The sequence below is a fragment of the Balaenoptera physalus genome (assembly GCF_965194825.1).
Source record: "Balaenoptera physalus genome assembly, chromosome: 19".
Lineage (NCBI taxonomy): Eukaryota > Metazoa > Chordata > Mammalia > Artiodactyla > Balaenopteridae > Balaenoptera > Balaenoptera physalus.
Genome location: NC_138900.1, coordinates 17,386,487 through 17,400,371, shown reverse-complemented (window position 1 = coordinate 17,400,371; position 13,885 = coordinate 17,386,487). Strand labels below are relative to the sequence as shown.

At 39.0% G+C, this 13,885-nt stretch overlaps 1 protein-coding gene across 5 annotated transcripts; it reads left to right on the top strand.

Moving 5' to 3' along the window:
• The first annotated feature begins 157 nt into the window (after nucleotides 1-157).
• On the top strand, nucleotides 158-11,715 carry ZNF181 (zinc finger protein 181). 5 transcript variants are annotated; one of them, XM_082437877.1, is made up of 5 exons: nucleotides 158-460; nucleotides 1,072-1,147; nucleotides 5,393-5,513; nucleotides 5,757-5,855; nucleotides 7,183-11,715. In XM_082437877.1, the coding sequence occupies exons 2-5, from the start codon at nucleotides 1,139-1,141 to the stop codon at nucleotides 8,667-8,669; spliced, it is 1,716 nt and encodes a 571-aa protein (XP_082294003.1). In that variant the 5' UTR covers nucleotides 158-460; nucleotides 1,072-1,138; the 3' UTR covers nucleotides 8,670-11,715. The 5 variants fall into 5 exon arrangements, with proteins under 5 accessions (XP_082294003.1, XP_082294002.1, XP_082294004.1 ...); XM_082437876.1 differs by having other exon boundaries at nucleotides 158-465; XM_082437878.1 differs by having other exon boundaries at nucleotides 163-465; nucleotides 5,760-5,855.
• Nucleotides 11,716-13,885: the final 2,170 nt, after the last annotated feature.

Here is a 13,885-nt window from a genome sequence, read left to right as displayed (position 1 = left end):
AGACGGCTGCCGTTGGTTCCGGGAAGCAGAGTTCGCCAGAAACGACTGTTGTCCTCCCGGTACTTAGCGAGTGTCCCCGGTGGAGTAGCCCTGCTGCGTAATTTCTCACACAGCCCAGGCTGTGGTCTCGCGGTGCGCCGAGATCGCGCGGTCGCAGAGCCTCCTGGGAAGTGTGGTTTTTCGGGAGGCGACCATGCGACGCACCGGCAACTTTTGTCTCTGACGCGGAGGAGTCTGAGAAGTGCAGCAGGCCGTGGAGTCCGTTCTTGGCCCGCCCCGCGGTCGTCTCCGGCCCTGCTGCGGAATTCTCGGTCCTGGAATCGCGGAGGACTCTGGGCAGCGCAGTTCCCGCGAGGCGGGCGGCCATTGTCCGCTGCAGCGACCCGGCGCGTTAGGTACACGGAGGTGGCCGCTGTGGACTGCCGCGCCCGGCTTCGGTGCCGGCGGGCTCCGCTGAGGAGTAAGGCAAGTGTGGGTCCCGGGAGGGCGGCCGCGGGCCTCGGGCTGATGGTACCCGGGCGCTGGGCATGGCAGCCACAACGTCGCTGGTCCCAGGGTCTGCCCCCCGGTGTGAACCCAAGCAGGCCCCTAGCTTCTCTGGGCCTCTGTCATGCTTTGTAAAAGGGGAGTAAGGATGGCGCTTACCTCAGAGCTGTTGCGAAAAGGAAAAGGGAGAGCCAGTGTGCGTTGTACGCACTGAAAGAAAATGCCATCTACATTTTTTTAAAAATCCAGTGTGTAAACCTTGAACAAATTGCTTCAATATCGCCGAGTTTCAGTTTTCTCAGAGTTTTAAAAAAGAAATCTGGAATAATGTGAATGCCTACCATGCATAGTGGTGAAGATCGAAAGAGCTCTTATTTAACAGTGTTATTACTGTTGTTTTACGGGTTTGTCACTTATGTATATGATAGTTGATTTACACGCAAATGGCACCTGGTTACTTCTTGTCTAGGAAAAGGTTAGAGCCCTAGAAAGTGATTCCCAGTGTGATTCTCCGTGCAGGTGTGTCCAGAGCTGCAAGATAAGCCTGATTTTTCATGACTGCTTTTTCCTGTTCTGCCTTCTCAGGCACTGCCCTTCTATAAGAAGAGAGCCTGGAAAGAGGACTGTGTTGACTTTTGGAAATTGCAGAGTCATGTTTCAGGTAAGTTGGTATGTCCCCAAATCTTCCTGAAACACCTACTTATCAGGACTCTTTGAGTGTTTGCTTTGCCTCTCCTACCAGTTCCCACCTCACAGAGTCCTTTTAGGCACTGGATCTATGATTCCTTTCATTATAGCAAAGGATGGAGACTGCAGAACTCCAAAGTACTGTTTTCTCTCAGTGCTCCTGTTTTCTACCAGTTTTCTGCTAGAAGCCTCTGAAGAGTCTTGAGCAAAACTTTTTTTTTTAAATTACAATTCAAAGTTGAAGTTTGGAATTATTTGTTTTGTAGTTGTCAAAAGTATATCATCATGTGGTCTCAATTAATGGTGTATGTCAGTCCTTTCAGTTGTTCAAGTCAAGAGAGGTTTGGAGTCATCCTTGAGACCTCCCTTTCTCTTATACCTCAAATTCAGACACTCTAGTTGGATCTAAAGTATACACAGTACATCTACACAATCTGACCATTGGTTACCCTATCACTGCCACTACCACTGCCACCCTGGTCCAAGCCACTTATATCATTGCAGTAGTCACCTTGCTGGATTCCCTGCTTCTGCCCTTGACCCTCTTCAGTCTCTTCTCAATACAGCTGTCATAGAGATCCTCTTGTTATATAAAATCCTGTCATTCCTCAGCTTAAGACTCTTTGGTGACCCTAACTCATAATAGAAGTCAGAGTTGTGTCGTGACATAAAAAGTTTTGTACAGTTAGGCTCTCTTATTACCTCCCTGATCTCATCTTCCTTCTCTGTCTCTTTGTTCCCTGTGAGCTCCAGCCACACTGGCTACTGCCTCCAGGCCTTGGAATTTGCTGTACCATCTGCTTGGAATATTCTTTCCCTGGATATACACAAGCTTGCATTCTTACCTCTGTATCTTTGCTCAGGGGTTACTTTCTTGGTAAAGCCTCCCTGAACACCTATTTAAAACTGCAGTCACCTTCTCTCGATGGTCACTTCCACTCCTCCATCACTGTGTTGTTTTTCATAGCACCTATCACTCACTAGCTGATACACCATGTGTTTAGTATATGCATACACTCATTGTTTGTCTCCTCCCACTGGAAGGGATTTTTTTTCTTTTTTGTTGACTGTTTTATCTTTAGTGTCCAGAGTGGTATCTGGCATAAAACAGATGCTTAGTAAATAGCTGTTGAGTGAAGGAGTGATGAGAAAATGATGGGACAGAATCATGGCGTGGAAGTGAAGCCTGCACAGGAGAAGGTATGAGTGGCAGATGTACGTGTTGGGCAGACTCTGTTTCTTCGGAATATTAGATAATTAGAATTGAAAGAACTTTTTTTTTTAAGTAAAGGCTAAAGTGAACTAATTGCCAGAATCATTCATGGATTCATTTTCTAAACACTTAATGAAGTACCTGTTAGGAAGACTCTTACATAGGTTTGGGTGTACAGTGACATGCAGGATTTCATGATCTCGTGCAGTACTGTCCAAGAGAGCTTTCTACAGTGGGGGAAGTGTTCTATTTGTGTCCTGTCCAATATGGTAGCCACCAGTGCCATATGATTATTGAGTACTAGAGTGGCTGAGGAACTGAATTTTTAATTTTATTTAAATTTAATTTTAATTAATTTAAATTTATATAGCCAAATATGGTGGCTACTGTACTGAGCAGTACAGGACTTGTAGAAAAGTAAGAAAGCATAAGAAATTAAGGTATTTACTTAATATCCTAAGTTCTGGGGACAAAGGTGAATTAACATCCCAGGCTGCTCAGGCAATTGAAGGGGAAGAAAGAGTTGAAGCATCCCTGGGGAAGCAAGGCTGGAGTTGTTTCGGTGTCTCATAGAACCAGGGCGGCAGAGGTAGAAGTGAAGTTATACCAAACTGAGAAAACACCTTGTGTGTAGGTAGAGAGGCCTAAGAGAGTCTTTCAAGGAAGTGCAAAAATTTTGTACAGCAGTGGTTTTCAAGTGTTTTTGTACAGCAGTGGTTTTCCCACTCATAGGGGACATTTGATAATGTCTAGAGACATTTTCAGTTGTTATAACTGGGGGTGGGGGTGGTTAAGGGGAGTTGCTACTGGCATCTAAAGGGTGGAGGCTAGGGATCCTACTAAACATCCTACAATGCACAGGACAGCTCCCACAATAAAGAATTGTCCAGCCTAGAATGTCAGTAGTGCCAAGATCAAAGAGTAGCTATTAGATTATGTGGGATTTCTTCTCTAGACTATTAATACAATGATATTCATTAATATCAAAACTTAAAATGTAAAATATCTTTGCATTGGTGGAATAAAACATAGTGTTTTATTCATTTAATATAGTGTTGATTTTTTAATTTGGCTTATCAGTTGGGATTTGTAAAAGCTAATCATTTAAAGACCACTGTGGGGGAATTCCCTGGCGGTCCAGTGGTTAACTTCACCTTCCAGTGCAGGGGGTATGGGTTCAATCCCTGGTCAGCGAGCTAAGATCCCACATGCCTCGTGGCCAAAAAAACCAAAACATAAAACAGAAGCAATTTTATAACAAATTCAATAAAGACTTTAAAAGTGGTCCATAGCAAAAAAAAAATCTTAAAAAAGAAAAAAAAAAAAAAACCACTGTGGAAAATAGGAAAAGATGGAAATTTTCTCAGTTCATATGATAAGGCTAGCGTAACCCTAATACCTGGCTAAGAGTAAATACAAATGGAAAAAAGAATTTTCCCTGGTGCCAAAAGAGAGACCTTCTCCCCCTCCCTTTTCTTAGAGTGTTTCCTTGAGAAAAATCTGTAATTGTATATCCTTTCCCTGTCCCTTTGAGATGCTTGTTCATCTTTTTCAGAGCTAAATAAGCCTCTGCGAGTTTTGCAAAGCATTAAAGTCTTTCTTAAGGGCCTTGGAGCCATCTCTTCAAAATGGAAACATGAAGGAAGATGCACCCCTATCTCCCTATCTGTATGAGAGTTTAGCCTAGACTCCTGGCTCCAAATTCTAACTACTTGCTTGTCATAAAGATATGAGTTTAAAAATTTTTCTTTAGGGTAAAGGCAGTTAACACAGATGACTACCCCAATTACCAGGTGAATTTAGGATGAAGTATGTGTGGCAAATGATGCTTTCAAGTCCTCTTACCTAAGGACAAGTTATCATTTACTTTGAAAACATGTGTAATGGATTGTATCTGCTTGAGTTTATAAAAGGGTGAAATTTCCTTCTGTCCTTGGAGTCTCATTAGTGATTACCTGTGAAGTGCATTACAGTGTGGTTTAATGCTTTCTCAGTAATAAAACTGTTTTTTTTTTTTCCCCTGTAGAGAGGATTTTCTGCTTGGTAGATTTGATTTTTAATTATTTCCCCAACACCTGACAAAGGTAAATTCCCTCTTTAAAACCAAAGACCAGTGTCACTGGTGAACACATGTATTAATAAAATATTCAAATAAAGTAATAGAATATTGAATCTACACTTGGAGTGAAAAATTTACAATAGCCAAACAATGTCTTTTTCACCAGTGAAAGGTAATAATAATGACATTTTAAATGCATACTTTTTTTGCACATATTTTAATTTGACTAACCAGTAAGCTATTATTAAACATTAAAAATTTTTCTAAAATTTTGCTATTTTAAATAATACTGTGAATGAGTACTATTGGGAAGAAATCTATTTTCTTAGAATATTTTCCTTAAAATGTGTCTTCTTTTTTCTTTCTTTGCCCTTCCCTTAAGGTTCTATTCAAGGACTACCTATGGCATGAAACCATCCTTCAGTCTTCTTGCCCAGGGGTCTCAAATTATTTTAATTATAGATTATGAATATGAGGTTTAATTATGTACCATAAATGTTTCTGCTTTTTGTTTATAAGTTGGTTATGTATGTGGTTATGAATGTGTCTATCTTTAATATAAAGGTGTCTTTTTATTATGAACCTATTGGATTCTTTTTTTTTGAACCTTAATTCATGTTTTATTATTTACCTGGCACGTAAACTATAAAAAACACAGCTAAACACTTGACTATATGCCAAAAGTTGAATGCTGATTTTGAAAAATTTTATAATTCTATTCCCTACTCTCCTGAAGCAGAGCTCTTATATTTATCTCTTATCCTTATTGTATAACAATGCCAAGCACATAATTATCCACTTATTACTTAACTTAGATCAGATTCCTGATCATTGTCACAACTGCTGAATCTTGTTCCCTTTCTTCCACCCCAGGGTAATTTTACCCCTTAACCAGTGACAAAAGAGGCCAGGGCTATGGTTGAGCCTAAATGTGTTTGCTATTTCAGGTGACATTTAGTGATGTGGCCATAGACTTCTCTCATGAAGAGTGGGGATGGCTAGATCCTACTCAGAGGAATTTATACAAGGATGTGATGGTACAGAATTATGAGAACCTGGTATCTCTAGGTAAGCATATCTCTGCCTCCACCCCAATGAGGGAGATCTTTCTTCTGCCACTCCAAATTGCTAGAGATCCTCCTTAGTAAATGTTCTGAGGAAATGTATAGCTCTGTTGTGTCCTGCCTGAAGCTTATCTTCCCGTTTCAGTGAACATCCTTCAGACCTTTCTTCGGTCCCTTTTTTGATGATAGTCTCTCCTCCATGAAGGCCACAGCTTAAACAATGTTTGTTCTGTATTTTTCCTGTAAGCAGGTCTTTCCATACCTAAGCCATACGTGATTGCTTTATTGGAGGATGGCAAAGAACCTTGGATGGTGGAGAAAAAGCTGTCAAAAAGTTTGTTTCCAGGTAAGTCATGGTGAATCAGGCAAAGGAGATCTTTGTTTAAAGATGCTTGTAGAAAGTATGGAGGCATTTTAGTATATTTTAGGGATACTGTCATCAGAGATTCCAAATATAACAAAATTGAGGGATCCTTAGCTTAGATTTCAAAACAACCATTCCTCTATCCTAAATTATTATTTTTCTGTATTACTCATGTCATCTCATCAAAAGTGGAGGGTTTTGGCATCATAATCATTCAAATTGTTATTTATTTGAAATGAAAATAAGGCAATTATTCTTTTTGAGTCCACTTAAGGAAAAATATACAAATCGTTTTAGGCTGAAAAAGCTGTCAATTAGATGGAAAATCACTTTTCCCCTAAGGCAGAACTTCAAAGAACAAATATGCACATAAGTGTGTTAGAGGAAGTAAGGGATAGATAAGAAGGTTTCTGAGAACAGTATTTTCTTTCGTTTTTTTTTTCTGGCTGTGTTGGGTCCTCATTGCTGCGTGCGGGCTTTTTCTAGTTGCGGTGAGCGGGGGCTACTCTTTGTTGCAGTGCACAGGCTTCTCATTGCGGTGGCTTCCCTTGTTGGGGAGCACGAGCTCTAGGGCGCGTGGGCTCAGTAGTTGTGGCTCATGGGCTCTAGAGCGCAGGCTCAGTAGTTGTGGCACAAGGGCTTAGTTGTTCTGCGGCATGTGTGATCTTCCCGGACCAGGGCTCGAACCCGTGTCCCCTGCATTGGCAGGTGGATTCTTAACCACTGTGCCACCAGGGAAGTCCAGAACAGTATTTTTTAATGTCAATAAATATGATTTCACACAGATCCTACATAAACTCACAAAGCTTAAACCTTTCTGAGCCATAAAGAGTATTTAGATTATTTTGTTTTCATTGTAGCTGTTTAGCACAGTGCTATAAATTCTTCATATTAAGCATACTAATCTGACAGCAAATTTAGATTAATCAAACGTTGGAGAACCAAGGCTGTGTGAGATAAAATGTAGTCTTTCACATAAGTATAGGCACGAAATGTTGGCTTGGGATCCAGAATGCCTTTTGCATTTTCTTTCTGACAGTTTCCTTTTTTCCCCCAAAACTGATTGCCTATATTAACCCATTTCCCTTATTATACTCTGTTCCTGCCTCTGTGAGCTGTCTGTATTCTCCGTGCTGCATTTGAACTTTGTTCAGAAATCATTGAATATATGAGAGTTGTCAGAGCCATGTGTCTTGGGGGTTAGAGGGTAATGACTTTAGTTTTTATCCAGTTCTCCTATTTCTACCATAGAAGTTTCTTTTCAAGAAGTTCAGAAAAAGCAGTGTTTTGCTGTCTTGATATATTACAGATTGGAAATCAAGATGGGAAAGCAAAGAATTATCAACGAAGGAAGATATTTATGATGAAGATTTTCCCCAAATGGTAATAATGGAAAAAACTATAAAACAAAGTCATGAATTTTCAAATTTTAACAAGGACTTGGATTGTATAGAGAAGTTGGAGGGGAAGTGTGAAAATCAGGTAGAACATTTCAGACCAGTGACCCTCACCTTTAGAGAAAGTCCCACCAGGGAAAGTGTTTACAAATGCAATATGTTTAGAAGCATCTTGCCTTTAAAGTCTATTCTTTCTGAACCACAGAGAATTTCTGATGAAGGGAAGTCACATAAACATGATATATTTAAGAAGAGCTTACCAGCAAATTCAGTTATAAAAAATGAGACTATCAATGACGGAAAGAAACTTTTGAATTCTAATGAAAGTGTGGCAGCCTTCAGCCAAAGCAAATCTCTTACCCTTCACCAGACTTTTAATAGAGAGAAAATCTATACATGTAGTGAATGTGGGAAAGCCTTTGGGAAACAATCAATCCTTAATCGCCATTGGAGAATTCATACAGGAGAGAAACCCTATGAATGTCATGAATGTGGGAAGACTTTTAGCCATGGCTCATCCCTTACTCGACATCAAATAAGCCACAGTGGAGAGAAACCTTACAAATGTATTGAATGTGGGAAGGCCTTTAGCCATGTCTCATCACTTACTAATCATCAAAGCACTCACACTGGAGAGAAACCATATGAATGTATGAACTGTGGAAAGGCTTTTAGTCGTGTTTCACATCTCATTGAACATCTGAGAATTCATACTCAAGAAAAACTCTATGAATGTCGAATATGTGGGAAGGCCTTCATTCACAGGTCATCTCTCATTCACCATCAGAAAATTCATACTGGAGAGAAACCTTATGAATGTAGCGAATGTGGAAAAGCCTTTTGCTGTAGCTCACACCTTACTCGACATCAAAGAATTCACAGTATAGAGAAACAATTTGAATGCAACAAATGTCTGAAAGTCTTTAGCAGCCTCTCATTTCTTATTCAGCATCAGAGTATTCATACTGAAGAAAAACCCTTCGAATGTCAAAAATGCAGGAAATCCTTCAGCCAGCCTGAATCACTGAATATGCATTTGAGAAACCACACTAGATTGAAACCTTATGAATGTAGTATATGTGGGAAAGCCTTCAGTCATAGGGCATCCCTGTTTCAACATCACAGAATTCATACTGGAGAGAAACCCTATGAATGTATTAAATGTGGGAAGACCTTCAGCTGTAGTTCAAACCTTACTGTACATCAGAGAATTCATACTGGAGAAAAGCCATATAAATGTAATGAATGTGGGAAAGCATTTAGCAAAGGCTCAAATCTTACTGCCCATCAAAGAGTACATAATGGAGAGAAACCCAGTAGTACAATAAGTGTGGAAAAGCCTTTAGGCCATATAAATCACTATACATGTGAAAGATCATATAAGAGAGAAACTGCATAAATGCAGAATTTGTCATAATACACTGTAGCCATAGATCCTCCCTGATTCAAAATCAGAAAATCTGTACTGGAGAAAATTCTTATGAATGTAATGAATATGGGAAACTCTTTAGCAATGATACAAGCCTTATTGTCTATCACAGTTCACACTGTAGAGAGACTATATGAAGGCAATAAATGTGGGAAAGACTTTAACCAGCATTAATCCCTTAATTGACATAAGTAAATCCACACTGGGGAAAAACCCTTTACATGTTACAAGTATGGGAAAGACATTAGGTGATATGACTCTCTTAAAAAACATTAAACTCATACAGGAGAGAAGCAATATGAATATAAAAATTGCGGGAAGTCCAGTTAAAATGCATCCCTCATAAATAAAATTAAAATTAAAAAAAAATGCATTCCTCATTTTACATCAAAGAACTCACACTGGAGAGAAAGCTTATGTAAGAAATGTAGCAAAGTGTTCACTAAGCATTCTTAGCTTGCTAGACATCAGAAGATTAATACTAGAATAACCTGAAGGATTTAGGAATTATGTGTAAGTCTTTCTTTGCAATGATGCTAGCTTGTAAACAATTCTACAGAAGAGCAAACAAGCATATTATAAATGAATATGCATATCTTATAGTAGCAGCATGCATTTTACTCAAGAGTCCTATGTAGAAATTATCTTTAGCTAATGGGCATGTGAAGATATTTAGTCACCCAGTGGATCCAATAAATGTTATAATTGAAAATTAAAGTTGCAACAGAAGTAAAATGTGTGAATAAAATTTTTGGTCTCTAGTAAAATCATTTTGTATATATTGAACTCTTTCACTGACACACTGATACTTCTTACAAAATTTTCCACTACCTTCCTCTTGAAGAATTAGGATCAGCTTTCCTATATAGCCTTCAGTGGGAGACTAACAAGCCTAGAAAAAAATGGCTTGATCTCTGAGCTAAGAATGTCACTATTTTGGTAAGGATAATCCACAGTCCATTTCCAGTTGGCTTAATTGACACATTTTAATTTTTACAAGTGCTGTGAGAACATAACCAAGAAACTATACGTACTGTGAGGGATTAGAGCAGAGAGGATGTGCTTTTTAATCCAAATCCTAAGGAATGAGTCCTAATTACAGTGACCTTCCATAACTGCAGATTCTGCATGTGCAAATTCAACCACTCCCAGTTGGAAAATGTTAAAAAAAAGTTTTTACCCAGAAAGTTCTAAAAAGAAAAACGTTAACTTACCGGCTGCAGGCAGTTATTTACATAGTATTTACATTGTGTTTACAACTATTTACATGGCATTTACATTGTATTAGGTATTATAAGTAACCTAGGGATAATTTAAAGTGTACGGGATGATGTGCCTAGGTTATAGCAAATACTATGCCATTTTATGTAAGGGATTTGGAGCACCTGCAGATTTTGGTATCCGTAGGGGGTGAGGGAGTATGTTGGTCCTGGAACCAGTTCCTCGCAGATGCTGAGGACAACTGTATGTAAGGCACACACGCTCTTGTAGTTCATTCTAGGCAAAGCGGACAAGCAAGTTCTATCATGTTTTCTGCAGCTGGAATACATTATTCAGTGTCTAGTTTCAAGTTTTGTGGCTTTGAGGTACTACTGCTGGCAGCAACACTAGTAACAGCAGCAGTCATTTCCCCATCCCTTGATCATTGTTATGGGAGGTTGGAATTTAGTAGTCCAGAGCTGTTCCCATTACTTCTCCAGCCTGCTCACCAATTTTGAGAGCACCAGTATCCTGCAACATATCTTCTTAAAATATTTAAGAGTGTTTTTGTTTTCTACACTGAACCTTGACAGATAATTATAGTTTATAAGGGGGATGGCTTCAAATATAAGTTTCAGATAAGAAATGGAATAGCCTTACTGGCTTCACAGTTTCCTATCTTGTGACTGGAAAGGTGATACAGATCAGTGATTAGGATTGTATGGACACAGTTGCAAGTAAAGGGCAGTTATATAGTTTATATTTCAGATTATGTTCTCTATGGCATTTGATAGTTGTAAGACATTATTTTAAGGAAGAATATTATATTGCTTATATAATTCTGGTATGGAATGAGTGATAGGGTTTCCAACTTTAGACAAAATATTCTCCTACTCTGGTACATGTGCTACTTTTAACAGAAAGCTAAGAGGTGAAGGCACATAGCAATTCTCACCAGATGTAGTGGGTTTGGAATGGGATGGTGAAGTTTTAATATTAAGCGGAAGTTTATCTTTCCTTTGATTTAGTTTTAGTTATAAGATTTATTTTGACATTCTATGGATGTTGAAGGATCTTTGAGAGATTTATAATTAAAGGAGTATGGGATGGTATCAAACAAGGATAAGAACATTTATAATTATGGAGAGACTGGCCCCTAGAAGTATATTTAGTTGTGCAATAATGGCGGTAGCTTTTTGTTTCTCCCGTGCTCTGTCCTCTGCTCTCCTAAGCACTGATACAGCAAAGATGAAGTAGTCCTTTAATCCCCCAGATTTTATTCGCTTCACTACACATAGTTTTATGCCATCTTGTTATTTTGTTATGAGGATTCATCCAAATACTCACACTTTGTCATTTAAAAAGCATGAGCATACACATGATAATGTTTTACAATTCTTGATTTAAAGTGCCTTCACAATAACACTGAACTAGGAAAAGAAAGCCAGAGACTTAAATATTTAAGATAGTGAAGGTTTTAAGAAAGCAATAAGAGTATATACCTGAGATCATAATGATGTTATAATGTCACCAATGGAGAATCATGCTCAGTCTTATCTCTTAACCATTTCTTGATGTGTATGAAGAGCATAGGCTCTGGAGTCATGTTACCTGGGTATAAAACCAAGTTACGTGTATACTGGCTTTGTATGACCTTGGACAAATTGCTGCACCATGCCTCAGTTTCTCCATCTGTAAACTGATGATAATAAGATCTCAGGATTATTATGAAGATTAAGTGGGTTAATTGATGTAAGATGCTTATAATGCCTTGTACCTCAAAAGCACTAAAATAAATATTAGCTATTAATTTCATCATCACTATCTTCACATGGTTCCTTCATCGTTCTGGTCTCAAATGTCACATCTTCTAGTGGGTCTTCCTAATCACCTGTCACCCATCTACTTTTTCACCTTTTGGGGGGCTCTTACAAGACACTCCCATTTGCTTCCAACAAGTCTTCCTTTGGTATTTGAACCATCTTGCAGGGGAATATATTTATTATCCAAAATACTCTGAGGAGACACAAAGGACACTGGATAGGAAAAAGTGAGACAAGAACACAGCAGGGCTGCAGGAAGGTGGGAGGGTGTACTACACATGTGTTTTGGAGAAAGAGCAGAATGAAGGCGGCCCCAGGTCCCTGTGGAGGAGAAGTGAGGCTTTGCCCAGTGAGACCAGAAGCCTAAAGGTCTTCAGCATCACCTCTCAGTACAGGGTCCTTTGGACTGAGTGCAACTGCCCTCAGTGTTCCTGAATAGAGTTTACAACCATGTTATTGAAAGTCACTGATGCCTGGAAAGTCAGAGTAGCTTCAGTAGCCTTGGGCTAGTCATATGTTACTGGAGACAATTGTGCAGTCATCCATAAAGATCCTGAAAGAACCAAGGCACACATCACTGAGCACTTTGTGGGAGACTAGCTCTGTGTTGGGCACCAAAGGGGGGTCAGATACTGCCTTTTAAACAGGATGCAATTGTGTTAGAGAAAAAAATGCCTATGATTTCGTTGATGAAAGACAATGACAAGGCTGTGTGGCTTGAGGGGCACAGAAAGTAAGTTCTGGCATTAAAGATGAATAGGGAAAAAATTATAATGGTAACAAACAATATCGGTAGCAGCAGTATTTGAGTCTCATGGCTGTATACAGTGCACTGTATACCTGCACTGTATGCTGAGAACTTTGTATGCAGCGTTCAAGCAATTAAATATTCCCAGCTCTGGACCCAAATTCCCAGGTTTGAGTCAGCCTATTGGTACTGACACTTGCTTTTCATTAATCTTAGAAAAGTTACTTCATTTCTCAAGCTTTGATTTCAGCATCAAAACAAAAATAATTCCCACTTCACCAGGTGGGTGTGAGAATTTATTTATTCATAAAGCAAACAATGGAGTGACTGGCACATGTAAGTTGTTTAGTGTGTTTTTCTTACTTTTATTAATCCTCCCACAGACTACTAGGCAAATGCTATAATCTTTTCTATGGCACAGTCAGCAACCTGAGACTCAGGCAGCACTAGCAAATCTCCCAGAGTCACACATCTCAGGAACACAGGCTGAATTTGAACATCCAGTGAAAGACATACAGTTGCCTCCTGGCAGTATTGTCTCTCAGAAGATCAAGGTTCTCTTTGCAATCTCACAGGTCCTCTCATGCCTCCTTGAACAAAAAATATTCCCTTTGACCATGTGGTTCACTCAGCCTAGAATGTTTCCAATATCTATCAAGTTCACCTGACAGAAGGACTACTGCCTACCTTACAAAGTTCACTTTAGGTGTCTGACAATAATTCCTCAGGCAAAAATGGAGAAAATGAGAGATAAAAAGTAATAAGGCATTTGAAAACAAAGAGCAAGTTGGCAGAAGTTCCTCCTTTCCAGTAATTACTTTAAATGTAAATGGATGAAACTCTCCAATCAAAAGACAGAGACTGGCAGAATGGATTAAAAAGCCAAACATGATCCAGCTACATGCTGTCTATGAGTGACTCACATTAGATCCAAAGACACAAATAGGTTGAAAGTGAAACAGTGGAAAAAGCTCTTTTATGGAAATAGTAACAAAAAAAGAGCTGTGGTGTCTATACTAATATCAGACAAAATAGACTTTAAATCCAAGATTACAAGGGACAAAGAAGGTCATTATATATTAATAAAATGTCAACACAGCAAGAAGATATAGCAATTATAAGCATTTACACATCTAATAACAGATCCATCAAAATATATAAAGCAAACATGGAAAGAATTGAATGGAGAAACAGTTCTACATTAATAATGGGAGATTTCAATACCCCACCTTCAATAATGGATAGATCAACCACATGGAAGGTAAGTAAAGAGACAGAGAACTCAAGTCAATAAACCAACTACATCTAACAGATATATGACACTCCACCCCCAAAGTGCAAAATACACATTCTTCTCAAGTGCATGTGAAACATTCTCCCAGGATAGATTATAAATTAGGCCACAAAACAAGTAT